The 26,003-nt window shown below is 41.3% G+C and overlaps 1 protein-coding gene across 2 annotated transcripts; it reads left to right on the forward strand.

Annotated features, from left to right (window-relative positions):
- The first annotated feature begins 1,050 nt into the window (after nt 1–1,050).
- On the forward strand, nt 1,051–24,773 carry LOC141016532 (MAGUK p55 subfamily member 7-like). Of its 2 annotated transcripts, XM_073490943.1 has the most exons (19): nt 1,051–1,132; nt 2,595–2,629; nt 2,936–3,054; nt 4,509–4,586; nt 6,079–6,159; nt 8,565–8,699; nt 10,780–10,861; nt 11,014–11,099; nt 12,811–12,888; nt 13,556–13,752; nt 13,845–13,903; nt 14,603–14,647; nt 18,973–19,146; nt 20,947–21,027; nt 21,132–21,225; nt 21,394–21,502; nt 22,804–22,947; nt 23,892–24,158; nt 24,323–24,773. In XM_073490943.1, exons 2-18 carry the CDS (start codon nt 2,605–2,607, stop codon nt 24,120–24,122), a joined length of 1,818 nt encoding a protein of 605 aa, XP_073347044.1. In that variant the 5' UTR covers nt 1,051–1,132; nt 2,595–2,604; the 3' UTR covers nt 24,123–24,158; nt 24,323–24,773. The 2 variants fall into 2 exon arrangements, with proteins under 2 accessions (XP_073347044.1, XP_073347045.1); XM_073490944.1 differs by lacking the exon at nt 22,804–22,947.
- Nucleotides 24,774–26,003: the final 1,230 nt, after the last annotated feature.

Raw genomic sequence — 26,003 nt, forward strand, 5'->3', positions numbered from 1 at the left:
GAAGTAAGTAGCATCATTTCCGGTATTAGCCTAGCTGTCTCTGGATAACGTGACGCAGCTGAAACACAGCTCGGTGCTGAGGACTCCTCCTCTCGGTCCACATCCCGTTGGCTGGACGTTTTATGGGACACACCCACGGTCTGTCCGCTGCTTCTGCTCCGTTGTCTTTAGACATCAATGCTCGGAGAAGAATATATTTAATAATGTCTTTTCTTTTATTTGAGTGTGTTGTGTGTGGATACTAAAGACGCTCCTGTTGTCCGGTCAAGTGTTCAGACGAGCAACAGATGGAGCTTTGTTGGCTCCATCTTTATTAAATAGACCCTGTGCAGTTTAATATAATCTAATATTGTGCCATAAAGTCTACTTTTATGACAGCTAGAAACACCTGTCAGTGTGTGTAGTCCAGAACAAAACCTCCTTTGACTCTGAGCTCGGTAAAAACAAACAGGCGCTGATTTTACATTTCTAACAATGTCAACACAACCTGAACTTCACAGACTGTGTACATGTGTCAAAGCTGAGCTGGTATCAGACTCTACAGCTGGAGGTCAGAGGAGCCACTTTAGGCTCAGTTATCTTACCCACACAGAGGTCAAAGGTCAGAGTGACACTGAACAGCTCACCCAGGATCACGGCCCTCATAGAAAGACTTGAACAGTGAATAGGTGTTACTGGATTGACACTGCGAGCTGCATCACCCCCAAATCTCACCTGCTGCTCCTATTAACACATATCTTGACACAGTGCACCTTTAAAACCTCTAGGTATTTTTTTTTTATCACCGGAGAGAAATCAGTGTTTTAAAGAGAAAAAATAACGGTGTTGAAAGGATGCATCTGCTGACCTCAGCTTCAGTTAAAACGGTGACAGTCATATGTGGGAAGTGAGCCGGTGCAGGCTGACATTACGCCCCTTTGCGCTTTGATTGCTGCATTGATTGCCCGCTGGCTTGATTTAGGTCAGACCTGACACATATCGACTCGATAAGAGGCAGTCTGTGTTACAATCCGGCCAGTTGAACACTATAGAGCCTCTCTCGACAAGTGGATGTTCAAATGCAGCTCATACTCTTTAGACATTAAGCGATGCAGCTCGCCTGAACTGGGCCTAATGGACTGGGCAGTCTGTGGTGAGTGCATTTTAAGGTTTGTTTGTTTGTTTGAGCTGAAGTGGGATTTCCTCTGCTTAAAATGTGCTGGACATAAACTTGTGTGTTACACTTCTGATCTGTACCCACAGATGAAGCAGTGAATCCAAATTATTTTAACAATCATTGGGCTATGGAAACATTAAAATTATTTTTAAAAGTGTGGATTTTGTGTTGCATTTATTGTTTACAGGCCTTCATGCTTTTATCTTTCTGTTAAATCAATCCTCATGCTTTTAAATGGAGTTCTGCATATTTGCATACAGTGGTTCAATTATTTAAAATGAATAAAACTAAGTAGACAAGAGAGGAAATACATTAATACATTTTAGCAAAGGATATCCAGTATGTATTCTGTCATAACCCTTTTTTTAAATCTTTTGTTAACTGTAATTTTAGTAATGCTCAATCAAGAATGCAAAAATGTTAATTTAATTAGTTTAATGTCATAAAGAAAAAGAACTGTGAATGTTATTGATTAAACACTGACTGATTGAATAATTTATTGACCTGCAGGGGTAGACAACGTGCCCCTCTGCACTGGCTCCCTGTGGCTTTGACATTTTACATTGAAATGAACCGTTATTGACCCACAGTGGTTCTTATATTCTCCCTCAGCCTACACACACAGACTTGTATCTGCTCTATCAAGTTGTGATTAATTGAGTGATCCTGAGCTCATAGTGTGTTTGTGGGGGGGTTGATTGCTGTATGTGGCTGAGGATTTAAGGAGGAATAACTCACCCTGAAATGGACTTTAGTCAACTTTTATAGACTTATTATTCTTTATTTTTTTACTTTTACTGTTTTTATACTAGGCTGCAGCTATATGTTTTATTTATGATCAAAGGAGGTTACTTTTTATTTTGTACATTTTCACAAACACGGGGAGGACTTAAGCAGGCCTGTGTATATAGTTCTGTATTGCTACTCGATTTCATTTATTGTACGCTACGTATTTTATTTCATAAATGCACCAAACATGGCATCATTGAAATGGAAATGCAAAGTTCAAGTACCTTATAAGCATAAGTAGACACATCATCTGAAAATATTAATGAATGCTCATTCAGGCCTGTTGAGAATCCTAATAGGCTAATTTATACTTTCCAGGCTGCGTTACCTTCATTATAACACACAAATATTTTTTGCTGTTCCAGACAGACGGCGGCAAAAATGGCTCTTTTGCTAGTAAAGGTTGCTGACCTCCCTGACCTGGTGGAAGAGTGTATTACCTTAATGTTGAAATATTGTATATCAGCATTAGGGGGCAGTAATATCTCATAAGAAGCATCTTTAGAAACAAATACATTTCCTTTCTTGCTCTAGTCATTTCTCTTTCTCTGTCTTGGCTGATAAAACCAAAGAAAATCTGAAGCAGATAACTCACTTTGAATATATGAAGGGTTTTAATATTTGTTGAAATTGTCTTTTCATTTCTCAGAGTGAGGAGGATGCTGAGCAGAACAGAACACAGAGGTATGTTACAAAGTCCCTTTCCACCTCCCTTGTCTTGGCCCTAATAGATAAAATACTCACATAACTGGAAAATAAAAGCAATGATCCCCATAACAGTGACTCTTTTAAAGGCTGAACCCAGGGGAGGCTTTTCATCACACCTTCCAGTTAACCTCTGACCTCTCTTCTGTGGCTCTTGACCTCAGCTCATAACATTCAAAACAGGCACTGTAAACGAGTAACAGGCTCAGGTGGAGTACTTATTGATGTGTGTGTATGTGTGGCCATGTCCTGCACCTCCTCCTCCTCCTCCTCCTCCTCCTTCAGGCGTGTGCAGCCTGCTATCATCAGTGATGTCTGGAACAGAGTCTCATACAGACAGAGAGGAGGACTACAGGTTCCTCCACAGCATGCTGATGGAGAAGAAGCTCCACCTGCTCTTTAAGGTGAAGACACATTCAGGCTTGTTCGCTGCCACTAATTTAAGTTACAGCGTCTAGTTTTTTAAACAGCACTATTGTCTGCAGGTTGGAAGTGTTACATAAATAAAAGTACTTAAGTATTAACAGCAAAATGTTCATAAATGACCATGCAATACCATGATGTTTTATATAGTTAGACAGGAAGAAGAGCTTCTTACTATTATATAATTACTCAGCGCTACTCAGAAGTACTAGTAAAACTAAAAGTAGAAATACCATGTTACAAGTAAGTCATGCATTTCAAAACATTCAAAGTATTATTAACATCAAAATATACTTAAAGTAAGTAAAATTACTCAATATGCAGACAGGCGTATGTCAGAATAATATAATATAATATAATACAGTATATAATAATATTATATTATTGCATTATAATTATTGATGCATTAAAGGGGCATTATGTAGTTTTGGAGAAGAAATTCAAACTCAAAATTCTAATATTGACAATATTAATGAGGTAATAATACAAACTCGGAAATCTTATTTTTTCCATGACTGAATAAACAAGCTGTTCTCAGAGGAAATTAAGGTCCCAGAACACTGTTTGAAGCTAGAAAGGTGGCAGGGTCCGCCACATACAAACAAAGTAAAACAGTATGAAACTGTGGTGTCCTTTAAGGTCTCTCGTCGATCTTGTTTGTTCAGTCATGGAAACAAAGAGAGTTTGTTTATTTAGTTTGTTTAGGCATAAAAACATCCAGTCTAAACGAAAGTCTTTCTCCTCTAATTTAAATGTTTTCCCCAAAACTACATAGTGCTCCTTTAATCACTTAGATATTGAAGGTGGTAAAGATGGTTTAAAGGTGCAGTATGTAAAAATGAACTCAAATTATCAACAAAGAGTGAAGAAATAACAGTATTGATGTTGTGTTAAATATGCCTCGTATTGTGTTACAGAGACACCTGCTGAAGTTAGCATGCTAACCAGCAGGCCCCGGCCTGTCCTGGTCCAAAGCTCCTGTCAACAGCAGCTAAAGTTAGTCAGCAGTTAGCGGTTATTCTGTTATTATGCACTCCGTTTGTTTTAAGTATAAATTCGACAGGTGGCCAAGTCTTACATGTTGCACCTTCAACTGTCTTCTGGGTAGCTTGAGAATTTCCTCTCGGGGGTCGGTGAAGTTTTATTTTAATCAATAAACATCAAACTATATCTGCAAAGTAACTAGTAACTAGTATTCAAATACACGTAGTAGAGTATAAAGTAAAATATGCCTCTGAATTGTAGTAGAATAGAGGTATAAAGTAGCATTAAATGGAAATATTCAAAAAAGTACAAGTACCTCAAATTTGTAATTAGTAGGCCTAGTAGAATAGTAGTAGCAGCTTTGTACTAAGTACTTAGTATTTGCAGTAGAAGTTGCAGTGAGTGCCTTTTTACTGCAGAGAAAACCTTTATTGTGATACTTTCCTGACAGATCCACGAGCGTCTGAAGCGTTTCGAGAAGCGGAGCCCCATCCCCGTCCAAGAGCACGCAGCGAGTCTGGCCTCAGACGTAAGCGACTCCCTCCAAACATCTTTTACAGATAGACACGCTGCCGAGGATGACAGCTTGACGGCAGAGGGAACGGGGAAGATTTTTCATCGTTCAAACTGTTTCCTCTGATATACAGACGACTTTCCTGTCACACAGAAGCACGAGTGGAAAGCGCATTCCTCCCCATGTGTACTGAATTATGAAATGTTATCTCAAAACTCTGTCACCTCGGAGATTATTGCCTGAAAGGCTGTGTTTGACAGCAGATATCATTCTGTGACTGTGTGCCAGGAGTTAGGTCACCGAGGACAGTGCCGAGCAAAAGGCTGCTAAAATCATTTTGTGTGTAGTCTAATGTTTCAGGTTGGAGGAATATAATTAATTTCAGATTTAAGATGAAGTGACAGAGAGTACTCCCACTACTGCTGTGACTGAAAACGGCACGACCGGTCTCTATACCCTTCATATTTCACTTTCCAGTCCTCTTCATTTCTGTTACCAACTCATCATTCTTATGTTTCCATTTCATCCCACTATCTTCTTTTAACCATTTTGGTCATGTTCCAGCATCATTTCCTCATTTTTCCCCTCTTGTTTCTGGACAAAGTGTTAAACAAGGATGTTCCTTTAACACTTTTCCTTTACGCTGTGCTTCCATCTTTTCCTCTCTCCATCCCAGAGCCACCCTCTCCTTCCATCATCTCCATTCTTCCCCTATATTCTTTCCCCTTTGTCTCCATTTGCTTTCCTTTATCTTCTCTCTAATGTAAACCCTACGTAATGTAACTCCTGCCATGTTTCCATACTGTCTATCTACCCCTATCCTCTCCCCCTCACCCCTCACCTCTCTCCATCTCCTTCCCTTCACTCCCTTTGCCTCAGATTTGGTTCGACAGCCACTCTCTGCCTGGCTTAAATCATCAGGACCTACTGGAAGGGCCAAACCATAGGTCTGTTTCCCCTCAGAGAGGCTTCTGTTTGCTCACAGTGGAAACTAATGACCTTCATGCATTGTGTCTCTGGAGTGTGCCTCGACATCTTGAAGCAGTAGAAGTCATTACAGTAATATGCTTGACAAGACGGGCGACTGCACACAGTCACCCTCCTCCGCCTCTTCACTAGCCGCTGACAGTCGAGACTGCTCTGTTTTAGCTGTCGCCACAGCTGTCGTGTAGCCTTGAACATTCGGGAGCTTTTTTCCGACAGTGGCTAGAAGACACAAAACCGAAACAGGTACAGGGACAAACGGTCAACACGAGGAAGAGAAAAGCAAAGTCCCAATGAGGTGAATGGGGCCGTATGACAGTGTAGAAAAAAGGACAGGACTGATGATGTGTCACTGCACATGAAGTTTCATTTCACAAAAACTTTTTGCCTCTCCGCACGTTTCTCTGTCTCTCTTGGCTAGCACGATGTAGACTACAGCAAACCTCATTTAGGCCATGATATAAATGTATACCTCTAATTATAAAAAACATATCCTGCCTCTCCTCTTTTCCTCTGCTTCCAGTTGGCCGAGGAGCTGATACACCAAGGCTGGAGAGATGAAGTCAAAGAACTGGTTGCCCTCTTTTCCAAACCCCACTTTAAGGTGAAGCGTATTTCCTTCCTGGTGATGTGATCCTTTAGCTTCAAACACGTGTGTGTCAACCTAAAACTCCCTCAGCCGAGTCCTTTGTCCAGTCAAATCACATCATGTCCACCACAGGAGCACACTCTCAAAAGATCTAGATACTTTTAGGAAACATGCCTGTTTGCTTTTATACATTTTTGTATATATACATTTTTGATCCTTTCGGTAGATAGATAACCGTTAGCAATGTGAGCTAGCCTCACACTAACGTTAGGCCACTACGACTCGTCTTTACACTCAGTGCTCGGATGAGCTGCCAAAAATGTACACTCACGTACACCGCCTTGTGAAAGCAAACAGTAAATCTCCGACCTTGTTGCTGGATAAGGGATTTAAATCACATATCAGAGAGAAGGAAATTATTATGTGTATACGCAGACGTTTTTAGGAAGCCAGCTAGACTAGCTGACAGGCTAACCTCGTTAGTTAAAAACACCTCCGTGATTATCTACATTATCGAAACCTTTATTCTACGCTTATTAAGCTAACTGGCTGCTAGCTTTTAAAAAAAAAACAGACATGAGAGTGGTATCACCCGTCTCTGCTCTTCTCACTCTAAGAAAGCGAATAAGTGTGTTTACCAGCATGGTGAACGATTCCCTCACATAGCTTCTTAATCTCTGTCATTTTACCCCAAACTGTGCAAGAGTTCAGTTTTTTTTTTTTTATTACTGAAGCATATCCTATAATTGCCATTCACATGGACCATTTATGAAGCAAGAAAGTTATTCACTTTGAAGACGCTGTTTTGCTTCCTTCAACTTTAATGCCCCGATGAATCATTAGAAATAAAAGAAACCTACCCATGAATGGTGTGGTTCAGTCATTCCTCTTGACATGGCTGACACTGGAGCTGTAAACTAATTTACCATGCACTCACGCTTCATCTGAGCCATTCTAATGCTGTTCAGGAGACTGAACACACACATCAAACGGCTTGTAGTATTTTGTTTCCTACATTCAGCTCTCATTTGGGTCACACAAATTGACAAATTAATCCGACTGTAAATTTTATTTAAATTGATTTCACCTCATCATCGTTCTGCCCGCTGAGAGGTGCTGACATCCATTAACCACACTGGCATTGAAGCTAATCTACTCCCTAGTTATGTTTATTAGTGTTCGCTCATGCGGAGGCCCAGACTACTCAAATGCATGTTTCCTTATTTTAGATGTGCTGACAGTCATATTTCAGACACACACACACACGCACACGCACACACACAGCGTATGGTTTTCCAGTGAGCTGCAGAAGTCGTGGCTTTTCTTAATGAGGAGCCGAAGCCAGCCGAGAACTAACAGGTTTGTTTAAACAGTCTTAATGACCTGTTTGTTCTTGGCCTCGTCGCAGGCGCTCACACATACTTATGAGAAACTCCAGGTTTAATATTCTGTAAATGAATGTTTGTTTTTTGAAAACCTGTCTCTGAAAGTGGCCAGAGACACATTGCTCACGCGTTGGCAGCTTCTGAGCAGAGCGACTGTTGATGGACACGGGGATAACAAGTAGACTAACTGACAGATGGATTGGCTGATTGTTAAAATTGAGTTGATGAGCAGATGTTTCCCCCCCTCTTCTCTTTCTTTCTTATTACAGTAAATTCACTTTCGGGGGGGAATGTACTCACAGCGAGAGATTAACGTTCATCCAGAATATTGTTTTTCTGCAAACAAACCTGTTTTTGCGCTGCCAAAGTTAACAAAGAGTGAACTTAAACGAACTGTCTGGGCATTGATAGTGAGTCATATATCAATTCACAGTCCTGCGTTGGAAAAGGAGTTTTGTCATGTTTGAGCAGAGCCAGCGCGGTTGCAGGCGGAGGCACTGTTAGAAGTGTGGGGGATTGATTTCAGGTGGCCCACAGGCTGGCAGCGTATCACAAATTAAATCAAATTTGTCATGTTGGCATGGGCAAAGGTGAAGGTTTGCCCCCAAGAAGAAAAGGCTGTGTTTGGATTCAGAGTGCAGAAACCACAGCCAGACGTGTTGGAATTTAACCCAGTCACCTTTAATCAGTCAACAGGGATCGGCTGCATTTGTTGTTTGACCTTACCGATCGCATTTAACCATCTTTAGCCCAACCAGTCAATCTAAAAGTTTGTTTTGAACCTGCTCTGGTAAAACTGGTGACATTCGTTCTTCAATTTGTTCACAATGCCAAACTCGACAGCAGCCTGACAGCCAACACCCCAATTTCCATTTTGTTCCGAGTGTGCTGCCGGCCGCAGCCAGTTTCCATATAAAGTGAGTTGCTTTAGAGAATACTATCCCCAGTGTCACATCTGTTCGCAGCATCTAGAATTTAAAGTGACTTATGGGAATGCAGATCAACACCTTCACTGTATTTGTGTTTCCTTTACAGAGTCTGCTGTCAGTCCTCGACACTGTGGCTCAGAGAGACTTTGAACCCACTCTGCCACCGATACCTGATGATGTGCTGGACGAGGACGAGGATTCAGTCAAAATTGTCAGTCTGGTCAAAACCAAAGAGCCCCTGGTCAGTACACGTCTTTTAAAATGTTAAAAACAACAACAACAAAAAACAAAACTTGATAATACCAGAATGAGATATCATGTTATAATGTGTCAGCTTTGGTGCATTTGCTAATTCTGTCTTTGAACAGAGCCAGGTTTCCCCCTTTTTCCAAATCATTATCAAAATATTATTATGCTCAGCTAAGATAACCACCTGAGCAGCATATTCATGTTATTGTACAAACAAGTGAGTGGTATCTATCAATTTCGTCTAACTCTTGCAAAAAAACATATAAGCACAATTTATGTATAACAAGACTGTAATAAATACTGACAAAGTTGTCACGGCTCGTGCAGCAAAAGTCTACTCATCAACAGAAAAAAGTATTTTCCATTCTACTAATGTGAATTCTCAAAAATCCTCTTAAAAAACAAGTAACTGTACTCGACTACATGTCAGCCTGTGTCTAATTTGCTCTACGTGGCCTTATAATGCACAAAAAACAAACGCAAATGCTTGTATTTAAGTTAAGACAACCATGTAACAGGGAAAATGGACTTAAATAAGTGTAATTTGTCCATCCAAAAACATCTGACATACACAGGCAGTTCAAAGCAATAAACATACCCCAGGGACTCAGCTGAAGTTTTCTGTAATGACTGAATTTATGTCATGTTGTCAAACAGCGTGACTGCTCGAGCCCTGTATGCCAGCGTGTAGCGGGCCCACGGGCTCTGGAATGACAGGAAACAGAAGTAACGGTTCCTGCAGCAGCCTGGATCACCTTTGGGTCTGGCCCGCTGCTCAACCAGGAATCTACATCGTCAATTCTTCCACATCTTTGTTGCCATATATCTGCTGCGAAGCACAAGATAGTTTCAGCATTTTTAGGTGTGTTTCTCTCTGTGTTCGTGCATATGACGCATGTGTGCGCACTGCAAAACCTGAGTTCTTTAGAGCAACTGAGCATTTAAATGGATTGGGATGATTTCTCTTCTGTTTCTGATGTAAATCAACCCGTTTCAAAGTCTTTAATCATAGCTCATTTTCAGCAGCCTTATTCCAAGCTATTGTCACTTATTTCTGTAGATTTCCTGGATCAAGTGAAACTGGACTGAAAACCAGTCAAAGTACAAAGAGCGCATATTTTCGCCAAATGCTGCAAAATCCTCTAAATTTGTTATTTTAATAATAAAAGAAAAGGTTCTGAATTTTTTTTTTTTATCTGCATCTGGATCAAAATCTCCATAAAATTCAAAGAGTGATGGACAGTTGAGGGGAACATCTGCCAGATCTCTTTCCATTCAAGTGGGTCCAGTGGTTCATTAAAATATATCAGAAATGTTCAAAAATGCCCTCGAGCACAAAGTTAGAAATTCCTTTAAAAAATTCCTGGACCCACATCAGAAACGAAGCATTTGTTTCTTCGCCGTTAGTCTTACTTTCCACCAAATTTCACTGAAATCTGTCAACAAGTTTTTGAGATATCCTGCTAACTGAAAGACAAACAGGCAGCAGCCAAAAACACAACCCCTGTGGCGGAGATGAGCCGAATCTGAGAAAGAAAAATGTGTTCTTAGGGGTAAATGTGAGAGTAATTGACTTAATGATGGACTTTTTTCAGTGTATGTATGCTGGTGCGTTAGTGGTTGAGCTTTCGGGGGGGAATGTGCAGAGGACCAATAATAAAGAACACACTTTTGTATTGATCCCAAAACTAGATTGGAAGGGGACTGACCTTTGTCTGACACAGTCTCTTTGATCGATCCAGCATGTTCCCGTTTTCCAGACAACAGGGTTACACCCGAGCGTGAGCTGATTGTAGTCAACTACATAAGATGCTCTTTCCATTGCGATTTGCTCCACATCAACAACATCTGTTGAAAATAATGCTGATTTGGATAACCTTTTCCAGCGCTTTGTGTGTTACATGAAGGCAGCCGGCTAAATGGTCCCGTCTTGATACAAATAGCCTTCAGTGGAATGAAGAAGCTTGTCTGCGCTGTAATCAAACCAACATGTTGTTTTCACTGTCCATGCTTGACCTCTTTGCCTCTGTGCATCATCCCTTTTTTTTTTTTTACCAATCACTATCTTCAAGGGGGCAACAATTAAGAAAGATAAATCCACCGGGGCTATTGTCGTGGCGAGGATCATGAGAGGAGGCGCAGCTGATAAAAGCGGTAAGCTTATGATTAACTTCCTTTACCAACCTGTACCTTCCTGTACCTTTACATCAGTGTGTAGTAACATTATTATGGTGCATAGTGATTGTACATGGCATAGAGAGGAGCATGTGGTACATATTTCCATATGTATTTCCAACACTTTGAAGGCCTGATCCATGAAGGAGATGAGCTTAAAGAGGTGAACGGCATCTCACTGGAGCACAGGAAGCCAAAGGAAATCCTTCCTCTCCTTGTAAGTCTCACCTGTGCTGTTCGGTCACATTGTTTTTTTCAGTGTTGTAAAGATAAGACTGGCTGTTCTAGATGTTTCCGTATTTTTCTTTTGCTCGAAGCATCAGTCCGTCTGTCAATACCTTTCAATTTCTCTCGCAAGTCTGTGGCTCTCAGCTCCAACTCCCCCTTTCTTTTTTCTTTTTACTGTTGAAGATGTGAAACTTTCTGAAAAAGTCGAATACGTGGACTCTTTTTCTAAAAAGGAAAGGAAAAAGAAAAAAGAAAACAGCTGGCCACTGCAGTTTTTAGCTAATGTTATTTTACATTAGTATGTTTGTTTGGGACTACTTCCTGTTGTGGACTCATCTACATTTGGTTTATTGTGAGTATGTACAGGAGCAGGATGTGTGTTTGTGTTGATTGGGATTGATTCTCAATAAACCACAGTGTCGATGGTAATGATAATGAAGGAACACGTCGCCCTCTGCAACACTGTGGATCATTGATTTTTTGGGACAACAATGGAGCTCTGTGACACAGAGAAATAAGATATATCAGATTTTGGCTGCACAAACAATGTTTGTTAGTGGAGTTTTTTTCATTTGTTTTCTGTCTGACAATATCCCCACTCCTATCCTGGAACAGAATATGAGGGTTCAGCCCAGAAATGGTTAGCTTTGGGCCCGTGTCCACACAAGGTGTCCGTCTAGCAGAAGAGCACTGGCAGTGTGCTGTAAACACTGTGAGTTTTAAAAGTTGACTTGACTTTAAAAAAGTCAGGAAACCAATCACCTCAGAATTACCAAGTAAAGTAGACTAATAAATTGAAGTTGTACAAGCTAAAAAGTTTTATCAGCTCAAAATTATTAGTCCACTCTACTTGGTCATTTTGGTCACTTTGTCAGATTTTATTGTGACACACACTGTAAAATGTGACTCAGTGACTGTACTTAAAAAACTGCTTTCTTCAAAATTACCAAGTAGGGTAGACTAATAATTCCAAGTTGATAAAATGTTTTAGCTTGTACAACTTAAATGTATTTGTCTACTTTAGCTGATAATTCTGAGGTTATTGGTTTCCTGATTTTTTAAAGTGCAGTCAACTTTAAAAATTGACACTGCAGCTGACAATGTGTACGTTGATAAAAGCACAACACTCACCAGCAACATTCAGCGTTTGGACGATCTGCTCCCACAAATGAGCTGTTCTGTTTCAGTTATGATAGTTTCTGTCTGATAAAGCTCAGGAAAGTTCAGAGCAAACTTCTCCTCCAGAAACTAGAAGCGCTTTTGACGAGGCAGCCACATGCTGTTGCAGACGCTTTCTCCTTATTGGTAACAACTGACAAAAAGACACTGATGAAAACATTATGTGGACACGGGCCTTAGCTTAAATATAGACTAGAAATAGGGGGAAGTAGTTGGCTCACTACAAATCTGCCAAGAAATAAACAATTTTACTCGCCGTTCTTACTCTTCCATTTTCAAGAAATGATATTAATATGTTGGTTACTAAACTAATCTGTGCTGGTATGCTCTTCCAGCCTTTCCCCCCTGCTTCCATTCTTTATGCTATGCTAAGCTAAGCTAATCAGCTGCTGAGTGTAGCCTAACATTCACCGTATACATGTGAGAGTTGTATCAGTCTCTTCATATAACTCTCAGCAAGAAAGAACAGGAACGTTTCCCAAAATATCAAACTCATACTCCTCATTACTGTTCTTTTGCAGGCTTGTTCAAAGGGTGAAGTTAAATTCAAAATCATTCCTGCCTCCTTCAAGGAAGAAATGGCATCAAATAAGAAGAAGGTAAAGTAAATGTTATTAACTACACATATTTCGTGCTGTGAGTACTTTGGTTTAGCATGCAACTTGACTGGATGGAGAAAGCTGCCCACCTGGTTTCAGTAAAAGAGATGAAATCAGCGGTATCTTGTGTGTTTGGTTATATTTTGTGTTTTTGCCACAATGCTGTCAGGACAGCAGCGCGTTGTCAAGAAGTAAATTCAGATCAGACAGTCAAGGTTAAGACACTCACCAACTTCGCCACAATTTACAGCATTTTGTGACACGTCCCAGCGCGTTGAGCCGCATCAATTTATTATTAGCGATGAATCCAAACGCTGTATGTGGAAAAAGTTCGAGTTCCACACGTCCTCTTTGTTTAGGATGAATTCTGGACCCCTACCAGCACATACATGCAGTGGATGTCCAAGCTGGAAACTGTTAGAGCAGGGAGCATTTGTAAAGGATTAAGACGAATTATTTGTATGATCACCGCCATTCCTCAAAAATGACACCAACACATGTTAAAAAGCGCCAGACGAAGTTGTGTGTTCATCGCCAGGGTACAGAGGAAGTTCACAGAGCTGCGGTAGGAAAATAAGAGAAGAATGAACAAATACATAGAATAGAACATTTTTTCACCTGTTTGTCTGTTTGAAGGCAAAAAACTAATAAGATTTTCTTTCCCCAGCTGTTTTTGCGAGCTCTTTTTGACTACGATCCCGATGACGATCCCACCGTTCCGTGCAAGGACGCAGCTGTCGGCTTTAAAAGGGGCGACGTCCTCCAGATTGTCAGCATGGAGGATGACACCTGGTGGCAGGCCCGTCACCTCGGGGACAGCAAGGCTCGGGGAGGGCTCATCCCCTCGCGGCAGCTCCATGAGAGGTGATGTGGTCGTGTTTAGTCTATGACAAATACTTTCATTTATTTAAATAAACTGCAATATAATATCTATAATACATTTTAAATTTCTACAGGAGAGTTGCACTACAGCGACCCAAAGCCCTGTTCAGGCCTCAACGAGTCAAACCACCAGGTGATGAACCAACATTTGTTCAATAAAACCACAGCACCTGAAAAGAATAAAACCTTTTAACACGTCCCAATAAACATATCAGAGCTCCTTTAGTGCTGAGCTGTGAGGTGGACAGGTCATGTCTGAGGATCACGGCCAAGGTCACGGGTGGGCTGTGCTGCCCTCCTGTTGTACTCACTGCTTTTGTTTTTCTCCACATGCTGCGCAGATGAGGGCGAAGGTACTGTCTGTTTGAATTTGGCTTTTTAAAACTCACCTTCAGCATAATTTTAGATGATATCATACGCGTGTATATTTGAGGTTTTGGTTTGGGGTTTTTAAAGATTTAAGAGGTGTATTATCCAACAATAATAGTCGTGTAATGCTCCCCGCACCACATTTCCAAAATGGAAAGGATTCTGTTAAATGTTCCTCAGTTGTAAAGAAGCAGGTTTAAAGTGCGGCCCGCTGCAATGTGCTAGTTTTTCACTAACAATCACTTTGTAAGAGTAAGGTTGTTATTAATAGTTCTAAACTGTGGATATCATTTCTACATAAAACTATTATTTGAATTTCCAAAGCAAAATATTAAGACATTTAGGTCAGAACATATGTTAATACTTTGAGTATGAAATTTCAGAGCAACACAGATATCATGCCCCTGTGGTTTGTGTCTAGATTTCCTCACTCTTTCCCTTTTCTCTCTTCCTGTTATTCCAGTCACGGAGGATGTCGACTACAGCGCTATAACAGGGATCCACATCGGTGAGATGTTCGACTGAGTGATACTGGAAAAGGGACGAGTATGATAAGAGAATACACAACAACACGTATATATTGAATATCAGTGGTCGAAAAAGTATTCAGATGGTTTACTTAAAGGATAGCTCCAACAATTTTACACACTCGAGCGTGTTTACAGGTCTTGGGGAGTACACCTGCATTTGTGAGAAAAGTAATATAAAGCTTTTTGTGGATCCAGAGGACGTTGCCTGAAATAAACTGCCTCCAGTGATGTCACTCAGTGGCAAAGTTGCATTGTGGGTAATGTAGGTTTGTAAGGAAGAGGAACGTGTGGAATAAAACAAGGGTGATATCTCTGGTTTGTTTTTAAACTGTGTTATGTTACAGACGTACAATGTTAAACCAGCTTTTCAAAACCTGGTGCCTACATTAACCGCTGCAACTCAGCCACTGACCACTTTATAATACTTTTTTCACATATGCAGTAGTACCAAAAACATATAAATATGTTATTAGTAAAGTTCATGCATTTAAAATGTTACTTAAAGGAGTAATTGACAGCATTCAGCCACTATAAATGTGGCGTTCCATCTCCAACCTTCCTTTGCATTCGCATCAAAACACAGCTGTTGTTCGAATCATCAGCCCAAGGACATTACATTAAAACCTGGACACAGCCATGGATATGGAGCTCCGTTTATTCCTATGAAAGCTGCTCAGTGGCGCCAAAATGGCTCGACTTCCCGGTGATAAACATACCTGGATCTTCAGTGTTGTGGGGCCCATAGAGCGAGCGCACCAGAGCCTCCCGCCTACCGAGCCGGCTAACTTTCATGTTAGTGCCCTTCTAACTTGAATGTGGATACAATAATTTAATCGTGCAGCTCTTTTAGACTTTCTAAATTTACCACGTTATAATGGTGTTATATTACTGGCTGACAAACCTCGCTAGAACCAACTGTCAGAATTCTTACACAGACTTAAAAAAACCTGAAAAGACCCGAAAAAGATTTTAAAATTACTGATTCACAATCATAATAATGTTTTTAAGAAAAAGAGATACTTTTATTCTGCACCTTTCTACAAGCTCTGTAGATGCATTATGAATATATATGTGTATATATATATATATATATATATACATATATATATATATACATATATATTTGTCTGTATAAAAATGTTACAAATAGCACAAAAAATAAAAACAAATCATTAATTTATACTGCTTGTGAATTTACCCTGGGCATCAGGTCTTATCTTAATCTATGGCAATACATCATTAATTATTTGTTGATTATAAAGCATTTGTCGTGATTCATCTGATTTTGTAAAGCAACTAAGAATTAAAGTTATCAGATAAATATAGTGAAGTAAAAACTACATTACCATCTGAAATCTACTAGAAGAAAGGAGTACATATGAGTAAGACCTCAACAGTACTTGAGTAAATGGACTTTCGCCACTGCTTCAAACTTAGCAATAAAAATAGATGGAGGAAAAACCAGCAACAAAAGGAGCCCCTGGTTATATTTTCAGTACAAACCGGTTCATGTGATGATGTAGTTTTGTGGTTTGGAGATTTGTGGGAGACGACTGGAACAGCAAATGTGGTTTTCAGCCTTCCCATTTATCCCATTTGTCTTGATCTCATGGATTGGATATGATGTGCTTGATATAATGTGTGTGCATACGAGCCGTGCAGGATGTTCATATGGGGGCGCGCACTTTAGGCTGATTGTAAAAAGGCTCCTCACGTTTGTACAAGGCAAGGTAATTAGAGGCGTTGCATTGTATCAATCCTAAGAGTCATGTGCATTTAATAATCCGCAGTTCATCTTACTGCAGGCCAGGTTCCACCTGAGGACGTGGTTCAGACTCTGTTTCCTCTCTGTCTGGCATGTAAACCCTTATTGATGCCGCACGACCCGATGACTTCATGCAGGGTAATCAGAGGAGAGAGTGAGTGAGAGAGAGGGGAAATAGTTGAGCGCTATGTGTGGATGCACAAGTGAAGGCAGGAAGAAGAAGAGAAAAACAGACCAACAGCTTGTGTCCTACAGGGTCCTTTTGCAAACTGATTTTTTGTTTTTGATTTTTAATGGTTATCTGGCTGGTCATAAGTAATAATTCGACCCAAATGGGAAATGCTTTTATTTTCTCTCTTTATGAGAACTAGATGAGAAGATTGAAACAACTCTTATATCCGCCTGCTGAATATGAAGCTAAAAGCAGCAGCCAGTTAGCTTAGCATAAAGAGTGGAAGGAGGGGGGAGCACACAGTTTTACACATAAGTTGTGCCATGAATTATACATATGAATTTGTCCAAGAGATAGATAGAAAATTTTGTCAAGAAAGTCACAGTTTGTTGTAAAGATAGTAAAATACCATTTAGTTTTGTGTAAAACCACTCGGTGATCTATATTGACTTGCACCAACATGGCCGCCACCTGTACAGAAAAGTACTGTCGTTCTATTTATGTACTTTTATTGTGTAATTGTGTTTATTGTGCCTTATAATGTCTATTGTATTGTATTGTAATTGTCTATAAAAGCACTGATAGACATTATTTTAAGCCAGCTGCTAGCTGTTTTACCTGCTTCCCAGTCTTTATGCTAAGATAACCAGTTCAAGTTGTAATCCTTTGTCCCTGTGATAAATGTTTAGTTATCTCTTATAGTTAAATGACTAATGTAAAAGATATCAAAATTCTTTTCTCTTCCTGTTTTGATGATGCATATTGAACTGATGAGCCTTTCGCTGTCTGGCTATGATGTTAGTGGCACACCGAGTCCTGTTGCTACAGGTGCGTCCGCTTCAAAAACACCTTGGAAAGTGCACCGGGTGTGCCTGGTGTCTGGGCTAAGTTTGACACTGACATGCAGTGTGCGTTCACACTTTTCACTGAAAGTTGAAAAAATGTCAAAGCCGCCAAAAAAACGTGGCATGCTGAGCAAGAGAGGAGCTCGCTGTACTGAAGGAAAACAATGATTTTACTGGCTACTTATTTGTAGCGACACATCTCGGTGTGATCGGCTTCTAACTCCTGCCTGTTTCATCGTTACTTTAATGAACAGATAGAGTTGTATCATTTTCTCATCTCACTCTCTTTCTTTCTGATAATGGTAGGAGCCCTGAATGGTCTCATGTAAAACTGCAGGCTGTGGCTCGTATCATATAATCTCGACATTATGGCCCATTTTATATGTGCTGCATGTCATCGCTCTCCTCTCAGTCTTATCTCTCCTCTCAGCCTCACTCACTGTCAAGTGGAGCAGAAATATCTTGTAGCATTTCCAAAAAAGAAGTAAGATTTTACGGCTGAGAGCATTTTCAGTAACAGAGGAGAATTTAGCTGCCAGAATTACTTAAGATTGACAATTGCATAATGTTTTCCTCTCGACCTTATTCCATTGTAGGAACTCAGAATCCTCATTGGCTGCATAACACTGGTTTTAAACACAGTGTGTATCACCTTTCACATTTCTGAGTGAAATCATCAGTTTTAAATTCCACATAAACAAAAGTTTGAAATCTCTTCTCATAGTGCCGTGTTTCTCAGAATGAAGCCCGGAGTGGAAATGGACGGATATGCTTACAAAGTGAAATTACAGCTGACGTCAAAGAAAGCCTGGCAGCGCTCCATCACTTAGCAGCAGTTAACATCATGAAGGAGAGTGGGTCTGCCAAGCCAGGCCAGACCACAGTCGCATGGCAGACGCTGGCTGTCAGACGGCCTACAAGCGATGCGTTACAGACTGAGTTGCCGTGTCTTGAATGTGATTTGTGCTGTTCATGGTCGTGCAGGATATTTGGGTGGCGGTGCTGATGGATTCTTACAGTGTGATGTGCTCTCAAACTGTAGCTCTCCCTTCTGTTATGGTCTACGTTATCATCTGGGTATCTCTGGAGTTTGTTACTTTGCCATCATCAAATAGCACAGACATAGTTAGCCATTGCTGGTGAGCTTAGCAGAGCATTTAGCAGCTGAAGAGCCAGTTATTTCCCTCAGAAATCAGTGCAGAACAAAAAAAAAAGAAAAAAGATAAAAGCAGAGTTAATAGTAGACTTACATTCACCAGGTGGCCAGAAATGTGATTTTAAGTGAATGCTAATGTCGCTCTCCATCTGCTGGATGTTGAAATTGGTGGTGGATTGTTCCCTAACACATTCGCCTTATCAACTTTTAAGCTGACAATATGCCAGATGTTGTGTTGTGCTGCATTTTAGTGGCCAAAAAATCAATTAATGCAGGTTTTAGGACTGTCATAAAGAGAATATCCTCTTGTGAGCTTTTTAATAATACACCTGGGAGGTCTAAAAGTCCATCTCTCTCTTATCCAGCTGGTTTAAGAAGGAGTTTCCGACTTGGAAGAAAGAGCAGTCGGGCAAAAGAAGCGGCGCGGCACAGGAGGTGGAGCACAGGGGTGCACGGCTCCATTCGTCCCCCTACCTACATAGAGGTGATCCCCTACCACAGAGACCCCGAGGAGAGGCACCGTCTGGTCGTTCTGGTTGGTACGTATAAGCTAAATAAAGAGGCAACCTCCCATCGTGTGCAGAAAGTTTGTTTTGAAAGCACAACGCCAAACGCTGTGAGCAGCTAGAGTGGTAAACTGTGTGCATAACATGCTTATAACCTTCATCTTATAACGTGGGAGTTACTGTGGTAACATGTTCAGTATTGCACATTGTGGTCAGTCGTGTTCTGTTTTATATTATCCCGCTCCCTTTTTTCCATTAAAAAAAAAAAAAATCTAAATAACCTGATCCCATTCACTAAAAGGACAATATTCTTGAAGCTGTTGTTGATCAAAAGAAAACATAAAGCATTGATGAAGATTTATGTTCCCACTCTTGAGTGCAAGAACAATCCTTTCCCATCAGAACCACGTAAACACTGTCAGAAAACTCCAAGTCAGAATATATTGTGTTCTCTTAAGTTACCTTGTGGCCCACCCCAGATTCACTTCCCTGCCAATCCTGCAGGCCTGCTCTATGTATTTTTTGAGCTATATCTCTCCCCGGGGAATCTTACACTGAGCCCTGCTGCGGGTCTTTTTAATGTCATATTACGATACAACTGTAGGTCATCTGTGACCGGAGAAAGAAGAGGAGAGACGGAGGATGAGGGAAGGAAAATTGCGAGTGGAAGGCAGAGAGGGGAGAAACACAATGAAGGTGCAAAAACAAAACCAGATAGAGAGGAGATAAATGATCGATGAATGGAGAGAAAGGGATGAGTGGATCGTGAATTAGATCCCTCATAATGTCAGCCAAGTGCTCCATCATCAGACTAGAACAGTTAAGACAGCTTGGATTTAGATTTAGACCTCTATAATTGAGTTGGAGCTAAACCCGACCCTGGATTACGTTTTACTGTCTGCTCTGAAGCCTCTTCATTGACCGGAGGTCATCATTAAGAATATATTCTTATTGGCAATGAGAGTTATAGACAGGAAAACCAAAACCTGGATCGCTAAAACAGGACCAGCTGGATAATGTCCTACCAGGTTGAAAATATGTCCTTTTTTTGTTTGCATGGCACACGCACTTTGAAGGAAACAATAGGCCGTTATGCCCCGGGACCGTTGGTGAAAGTGACTGCCAGCCGCTCTAAGCCCTACAGATCGTGTGACTCCTGAAAAAAAAGGTCAGGAGAAAGTATCCACAGAGCCTGATGATGCTCCTCTCCAGTTTGCTCTGTGGCACAGCTGTAAAAGACATCAGCAGTGTAAGAGAGCACAGTCTATAAACTTGATATTTTGTAATGTATCGAGCTCATGCAACGCTGTGATGGAAAAGGCAGGTATGTCAGGAATCCTACTTTCAGACGGCGCTCCATTAGAGGCTGATGCAATCTGGGGCTGCACAGACCTACTTTAGGAGAAAATCCCAGATGCTACAGCGTGTGTGTGTGTGTGTGTGTGTGTGTGTGTGTGTGTGTGTGTGTGTGTGTGTGTGTGTGTTTCATCCTGTGCATCCTACACTATAATGACACTGATACTGTGTGACTTTGCAGATGTCACATTTAGATGGGATGCTATGGATTTAACAGAGGGTATACGAGCGTTTAACATAGGAGAGAAAGAGTGAGGCTGGTCGGAGAATCATTTTCAGACTGAAATCAGGATGAAATCAGAGCTCCGTCTGTCTGTCTGACTCTCTCCTGCTCCCTTTCTCCCTCTCTGATGATAAAGACAGATGTGTCACCAGATTGCTTTGCCTGTTTGATGTTGTCGTGAAGAAAACATTAGTGATATTGGGAATGAATACCCACGTACAGAGCACAGTTCACAGTTTGATCTTTGTCTCCAGGGCCCGACGGCGTTGGCGTTAATGAACTGAAGAGGAGGCTCCTGCTATCCGACCCCGACCACTACGGCGTCACCGTACCACGTAAGACAGACGGTTTAAAGTGTCACCTTTACCTCCCAGGCACACAATGTTTTTTCTCATCTTTTAAAAGCTGTCGTCAGCCTCCCGTCTTGTTCTTCTTCCAGACACCACACGTGAGAAGAGGAGGCAGGAGAAGGAAGGGGTGGATTATCATTTTGTATCAGTTCACATGTTTGAAGAGGACATTCTCAATCATAGGTGCGCTCTTGTGGTTTCCTTTCCCATGGTGTTAAAAATAGTCCCACTTGTGTTTTTACTCACTTTTCCTCTCCCTTTTCATGAGGGTGAAGTCCACCATCTCTACTGCAGTCTGATTACCGTTTTATACCATCTTTCCTGTCTGTGTCTGCCCGTGTTTCTTTATAGGTTTATAGAGTATGGGAGATACAATGGACACTACTATGGAACAAGTCTAGACTCTGTGAACAGAGTGATGGCTGAGGGCAAGGTGTGCCTCCTGGATGTGCACCCTAGTGTAAGTAAAGTATTATGACATCAAAAAAGATCATTTTTGGCTAAACTTGGTGCTTTACACAAACACAAACAATGTTCATTATAAATATTACCTTTCCAGAAATTTAAATATTTTCATTATATGACCTGTTGATGTTTAAATAACACAAATAAAGTCTCCAATGGCCGGTTTGTCACCACTACATTGTTTAGTTCCTGGCAGCGGTGCTTCCCTCTTGGCCAGGCCGTCCATCGAACACTGACAGGCAGTCAGGAGGGATCGCCTCAACCTCCACATGTGTTAATCCCTTCCAGTTAAAGTCTTTGCCAACAAAGTTGGCAGTCTTCACCCTCAGGTCAATAGTGGGAATAAACAGCCATGTAATTGAAAGTAGTAGGGAGTCAGATATTAACCTTTCAGACATAATCTCCGTCCATTCTTATATACCTGAAAAGGTGTTGAAAACATTGCCAGCAGCCATTTTTGTCTTTCTTTCCCACCACTGTATTATCAGTCCCCGTCACCGACTACCACGGCTCAGTGATAAAGTAGCCTCTGAAATCCTGCTAGAGGAGGCTGATATACACCACAGCAACAGTCATCCTTGAGATGCTCGTCTACAAAATGAACAACAGTAGCCACAAGAAACAGGATCCTCCGTGGTGAAGGAGGCTAGAGGTAAAAATCAAGGCAACACGGAGAGAAGTGAGCCAGTTATCACTGGGTGATACCGGGTAAAAACATGGTCAAGTAGGAGATGAGACCTTAAAAGAGACCAAGACTGATCTCGAGTACTACAACACTACCCAGTTTACATTTGCCAGTGATGCTACATACACTGATTAGACGCAACCAGAAAGCAAACGTGGGTGTGTTCATCATTGTTTCCATTGTTATCTCAGTGTCAGCCTGTCCAGACATCAACACTAACAACTGAGTTTGTGATTATCTTGATCCTGGAAGAAGTTTTGCCAAAAGGTCTGTTTTTCAGTGACCTAAAACATCAGTTACATGTGTACGAAAGACCAAAACACACAACAAACCTTTGTTTAAGTGTGCGTCTGGACCGGGCCTGAGCCAATAATGCTATTTAAATCATCAATATTACCAATCCTCTACACAGAGCAACCACAGTCCGTTCCAAAATTAAAATCCAAAACCTCTTTCAAGTTTAATACTAGTAGATTCAAACCATGCATTGGTCTCAAGGGGCTGATCTTCTGAAATAGTGTTTCTACATTGTTTAGACAACTAATTACAGGATAAATATTGACTTCTGCCTTCATCTAAGCTCTGTCTTTTCTATCTGTCCGTTACTACAGAAAATAAAGCACGTGTACACATGTGAATACAAACCATATGTGGTGTTTGTGAAGCCGCCGCGTATCGAGGAGCTGCGCCTCACCAGGCGGAGAGCTAAATTCATCTGCGGGGAAGAGGACAAGAGCTCGGTCAGGGTGTTTTCGGTGAGAGAAACTATGACACATCAGGTGCATGTGTGAAGTCAGGTGCTTGTTCCGTGTCTTGTAACACGGAGGGCGGCGTGAGGTCGAACATCCACAGACGTACACACACCTAAACTCCCTTACTCATGCGTGCACCCTGCTTACACATGGTTGACCCTGTGGTGAGCATTTAAGAGACGTTTAAGAGACGGGGGGAGTTACAAGGCTGCTTGGTGGGTGGCGTACAGGTGAGAACATTTTGTCCAGGAGATGAAGGCTTACATCTTGTATGTATGTGGGATGAATTGAATGAATGAGTCAATGAGGGGAGGGTTCATATTTGATGTTGTTCTGGAGGATATTAAAGCAAAAGCATCTGTGTTTGATGGTAGATATGTTTTAGACGTGACAAAAAGATGACTTTCATAATCCCCATCTGGCTTCTCACTCACCGTTTGACCCCGGCTGCCCACGTTGCCCTTATTAAACCCACGAGGTCACACACCTGTGTTACAGCCCAGCTGGAGTTTGCCCAGTGCCCGGCGCCGCAGCCCTCAGATAGTTCAGGCATAACATACAGGACTGTGCTTTCACCTCACCGTAACAGCTGGTGTGAAAAGGCCTCTTATCCTTAACTCTCAGCATGTAACGACGTGTTACGCCTTGGTCTGTATAGCTGAACGGTCATGTGGATCCGTTCCATTTCTTGTTACGTTACAGTATGTGCAGTTTATTGTAAAACAACTTCCCAGAGGATGTTTTTTCTCAACACATGGTCGTGTTTCAGCAGGTCCGTCCATCAAAAGTATTAACAATGAAATCATCGTTGATCATTAATTGCTGTGACTGTGTGTTTTAGTGCTTATGTGTGTTTATCTTTCGCTTGATGGTCAGTCAAAGGACACACAAATCAAACTATTAAATGTAAGTATATTATGTGATGCTATGGTGATCTCTCGTCACAGGAGGAGGATTTTGAGGACATGATCAGCTTGGCTGACGACATGGAAAGCCAGTGCGGTCACTTGTTTGAAAAGGTGATCGTCAACGGAGATATCGCCGTGGCGTTCAGAGAGCTGAGGGCCGACCTTGAGAGGGTTGAACAGGCAGAAGTCCAGTGGCTTCCTGCAGAGTGGTTGTGCTCATCGCCAACGAAGGCTCGGAGAAGTTGTGGTCACTTGGATAGCTGGATTTGAACTCTGAAGAAGAACATTTTTGAAAAAGAAAAAAATGTAATTATACGTACGCAATGAAGTTGGAATTTTTGTCATATTTTAGATATTTTTTCGATTTGTAAACAACTCCTGTGACTGCAACAGTTTTCCATCATGTCCCTCAGCATGTATCTCATTAGGCAAACAGAATCTCTCCCTCTCTCTCCCTCCGTCTGTCTCAGATCCAGTTTTTCTGTTGGCATTTGGCTGAAATAATGTCGGCTCGCAGGACTGACGAGAAGAAGAAGAAGAAGAAGAAGAAGAAGAAGAAGAAGAAGGGAAAAAAAGGAAACTCTCCAGAGCTTGTGGCTCAGTGTAATCCTTCCCTGCCAAGTCGCAAACATCAGCATGTAATTATTCTGACAGCTGCTGCACTTCAATTAACTGTAATGTACACCAGAGAAATATTATTAGTAGCAGTCAGGGAGACACTTTGCCAACAACATGCTCTACAAAATCGGGACACAAACAAGATGACAGTCAATTAGACCCTCGATGAAGGACGAGGAAAACCTGTTTTACACATGCAAGTATCAGAATTGTGTATACTGTAGATGCTTTAACCAGTATGTGTGTTTCAGTATGGAATATAGTCTGTAGAAACTCAGTTGTCAGTATTTTTTAAGACCTATTTTGAAGATATAATTCATAACATTTCTGCATTAAAATGTCTACAGAAAACAAGACCTTTGTTCTGTATTTTGTTGAGTTGTGCACTTACATTAAAGGCGCAGCACGTAAGAATTGGCCACCTTGAATTGAACAACCAGAGTAACTGCTAACTGTATTATTTTTATAGGCTACATCCATGCAAGTAGCTGCTGTTAGCTTGTTAGCTTAATTAGCCATGCAGCTAGCCAGACTGCCAGGTAAGCTTTGGTGTTAACAACTGCTGGGAGAAAGAGGCAGGGGCTAGCTGGTTAGCATGCTAACTTCAGTATATATCTCATCTTCACATTCTGTTGAAAATGTTTGAATGTTTTGAACTAAAATCTTTGCATATTGCCCCTTTAACCTGAATGTTTCCAGCAAAGTTGGAACCCAGAGGAGATCTGTGATTCTATTCAAGGTAAAACTTGAACACATTACCTCATCCGTGAACATTTCTGCTTGAGTCATGTCGGATTTCATTGACCAAGGTGGTTGTTCGACAGCTCCACGTTAATTCACAACATCATCTTTTGTTTTCACTTCTTTGATTGAGCGGCAGAAATTACATGCACATTTAAGCACCCTATGCTAAGAATTAACTCCTTTATGGACCATTAATTGTGAAGATGTGACAAGATGAGACAATTAAAAATAATTGGCAGAGACTCACCATTACTGACTCACTCCATTAACAAATACTCAAATTTGAGTGTCACAGCCGTCGGGTGCACTTTCTACTGTTCTCCTTCGCCCAGGCTGCTTAATCTACTTCTTTTTAATGGCCGCATTCCTCTACATTCATGGTGTTTCCTTCCTCTTCTTGGACGCTGTGCTCAATTGGGTGTGAAGGAGTGTTAATGTGTCTATCATGTCGTGTTTGGGAGGAAGAGGGAGCTGCATGATGTGGGGAGACGGTAATGGCTTTCAAGGGACCCGGGCCTTCGCAGACGTACGGAGAGAAAGTTACGACCGCACATAAAAGCTTACTGTAAAAGCACGGTGAGGCTTTACATGGTGGATTAGCCTGCAGGGATAAAGAGCATGGCATTTATTTGACTTTGGCAGGCTCAGAGAAGACACTAACACAAATCGATGAGTGGAGATGAACTCGTCGGTGTGTTTACATGTCTCCCAATCACCAAGACACACAGACTGTCAGGACAACAGTCGCACTTCTGCCAGGCCTGAAGCCAGACCTCGGCAAAAGCGTGG

This window comes from Pagrus major, chromosome 21 (assembly GCF_040436345.1).
Source record: "Pagrus major chromosome 21, Pma_NU_1.0".
NCBI classification, from domain to species: domain Eukaryota; kingdom Metazoa; phylum Chordata; class Actinopteri; order Spariformes; family Sparidae; genus Pagrus; species Pagrus major.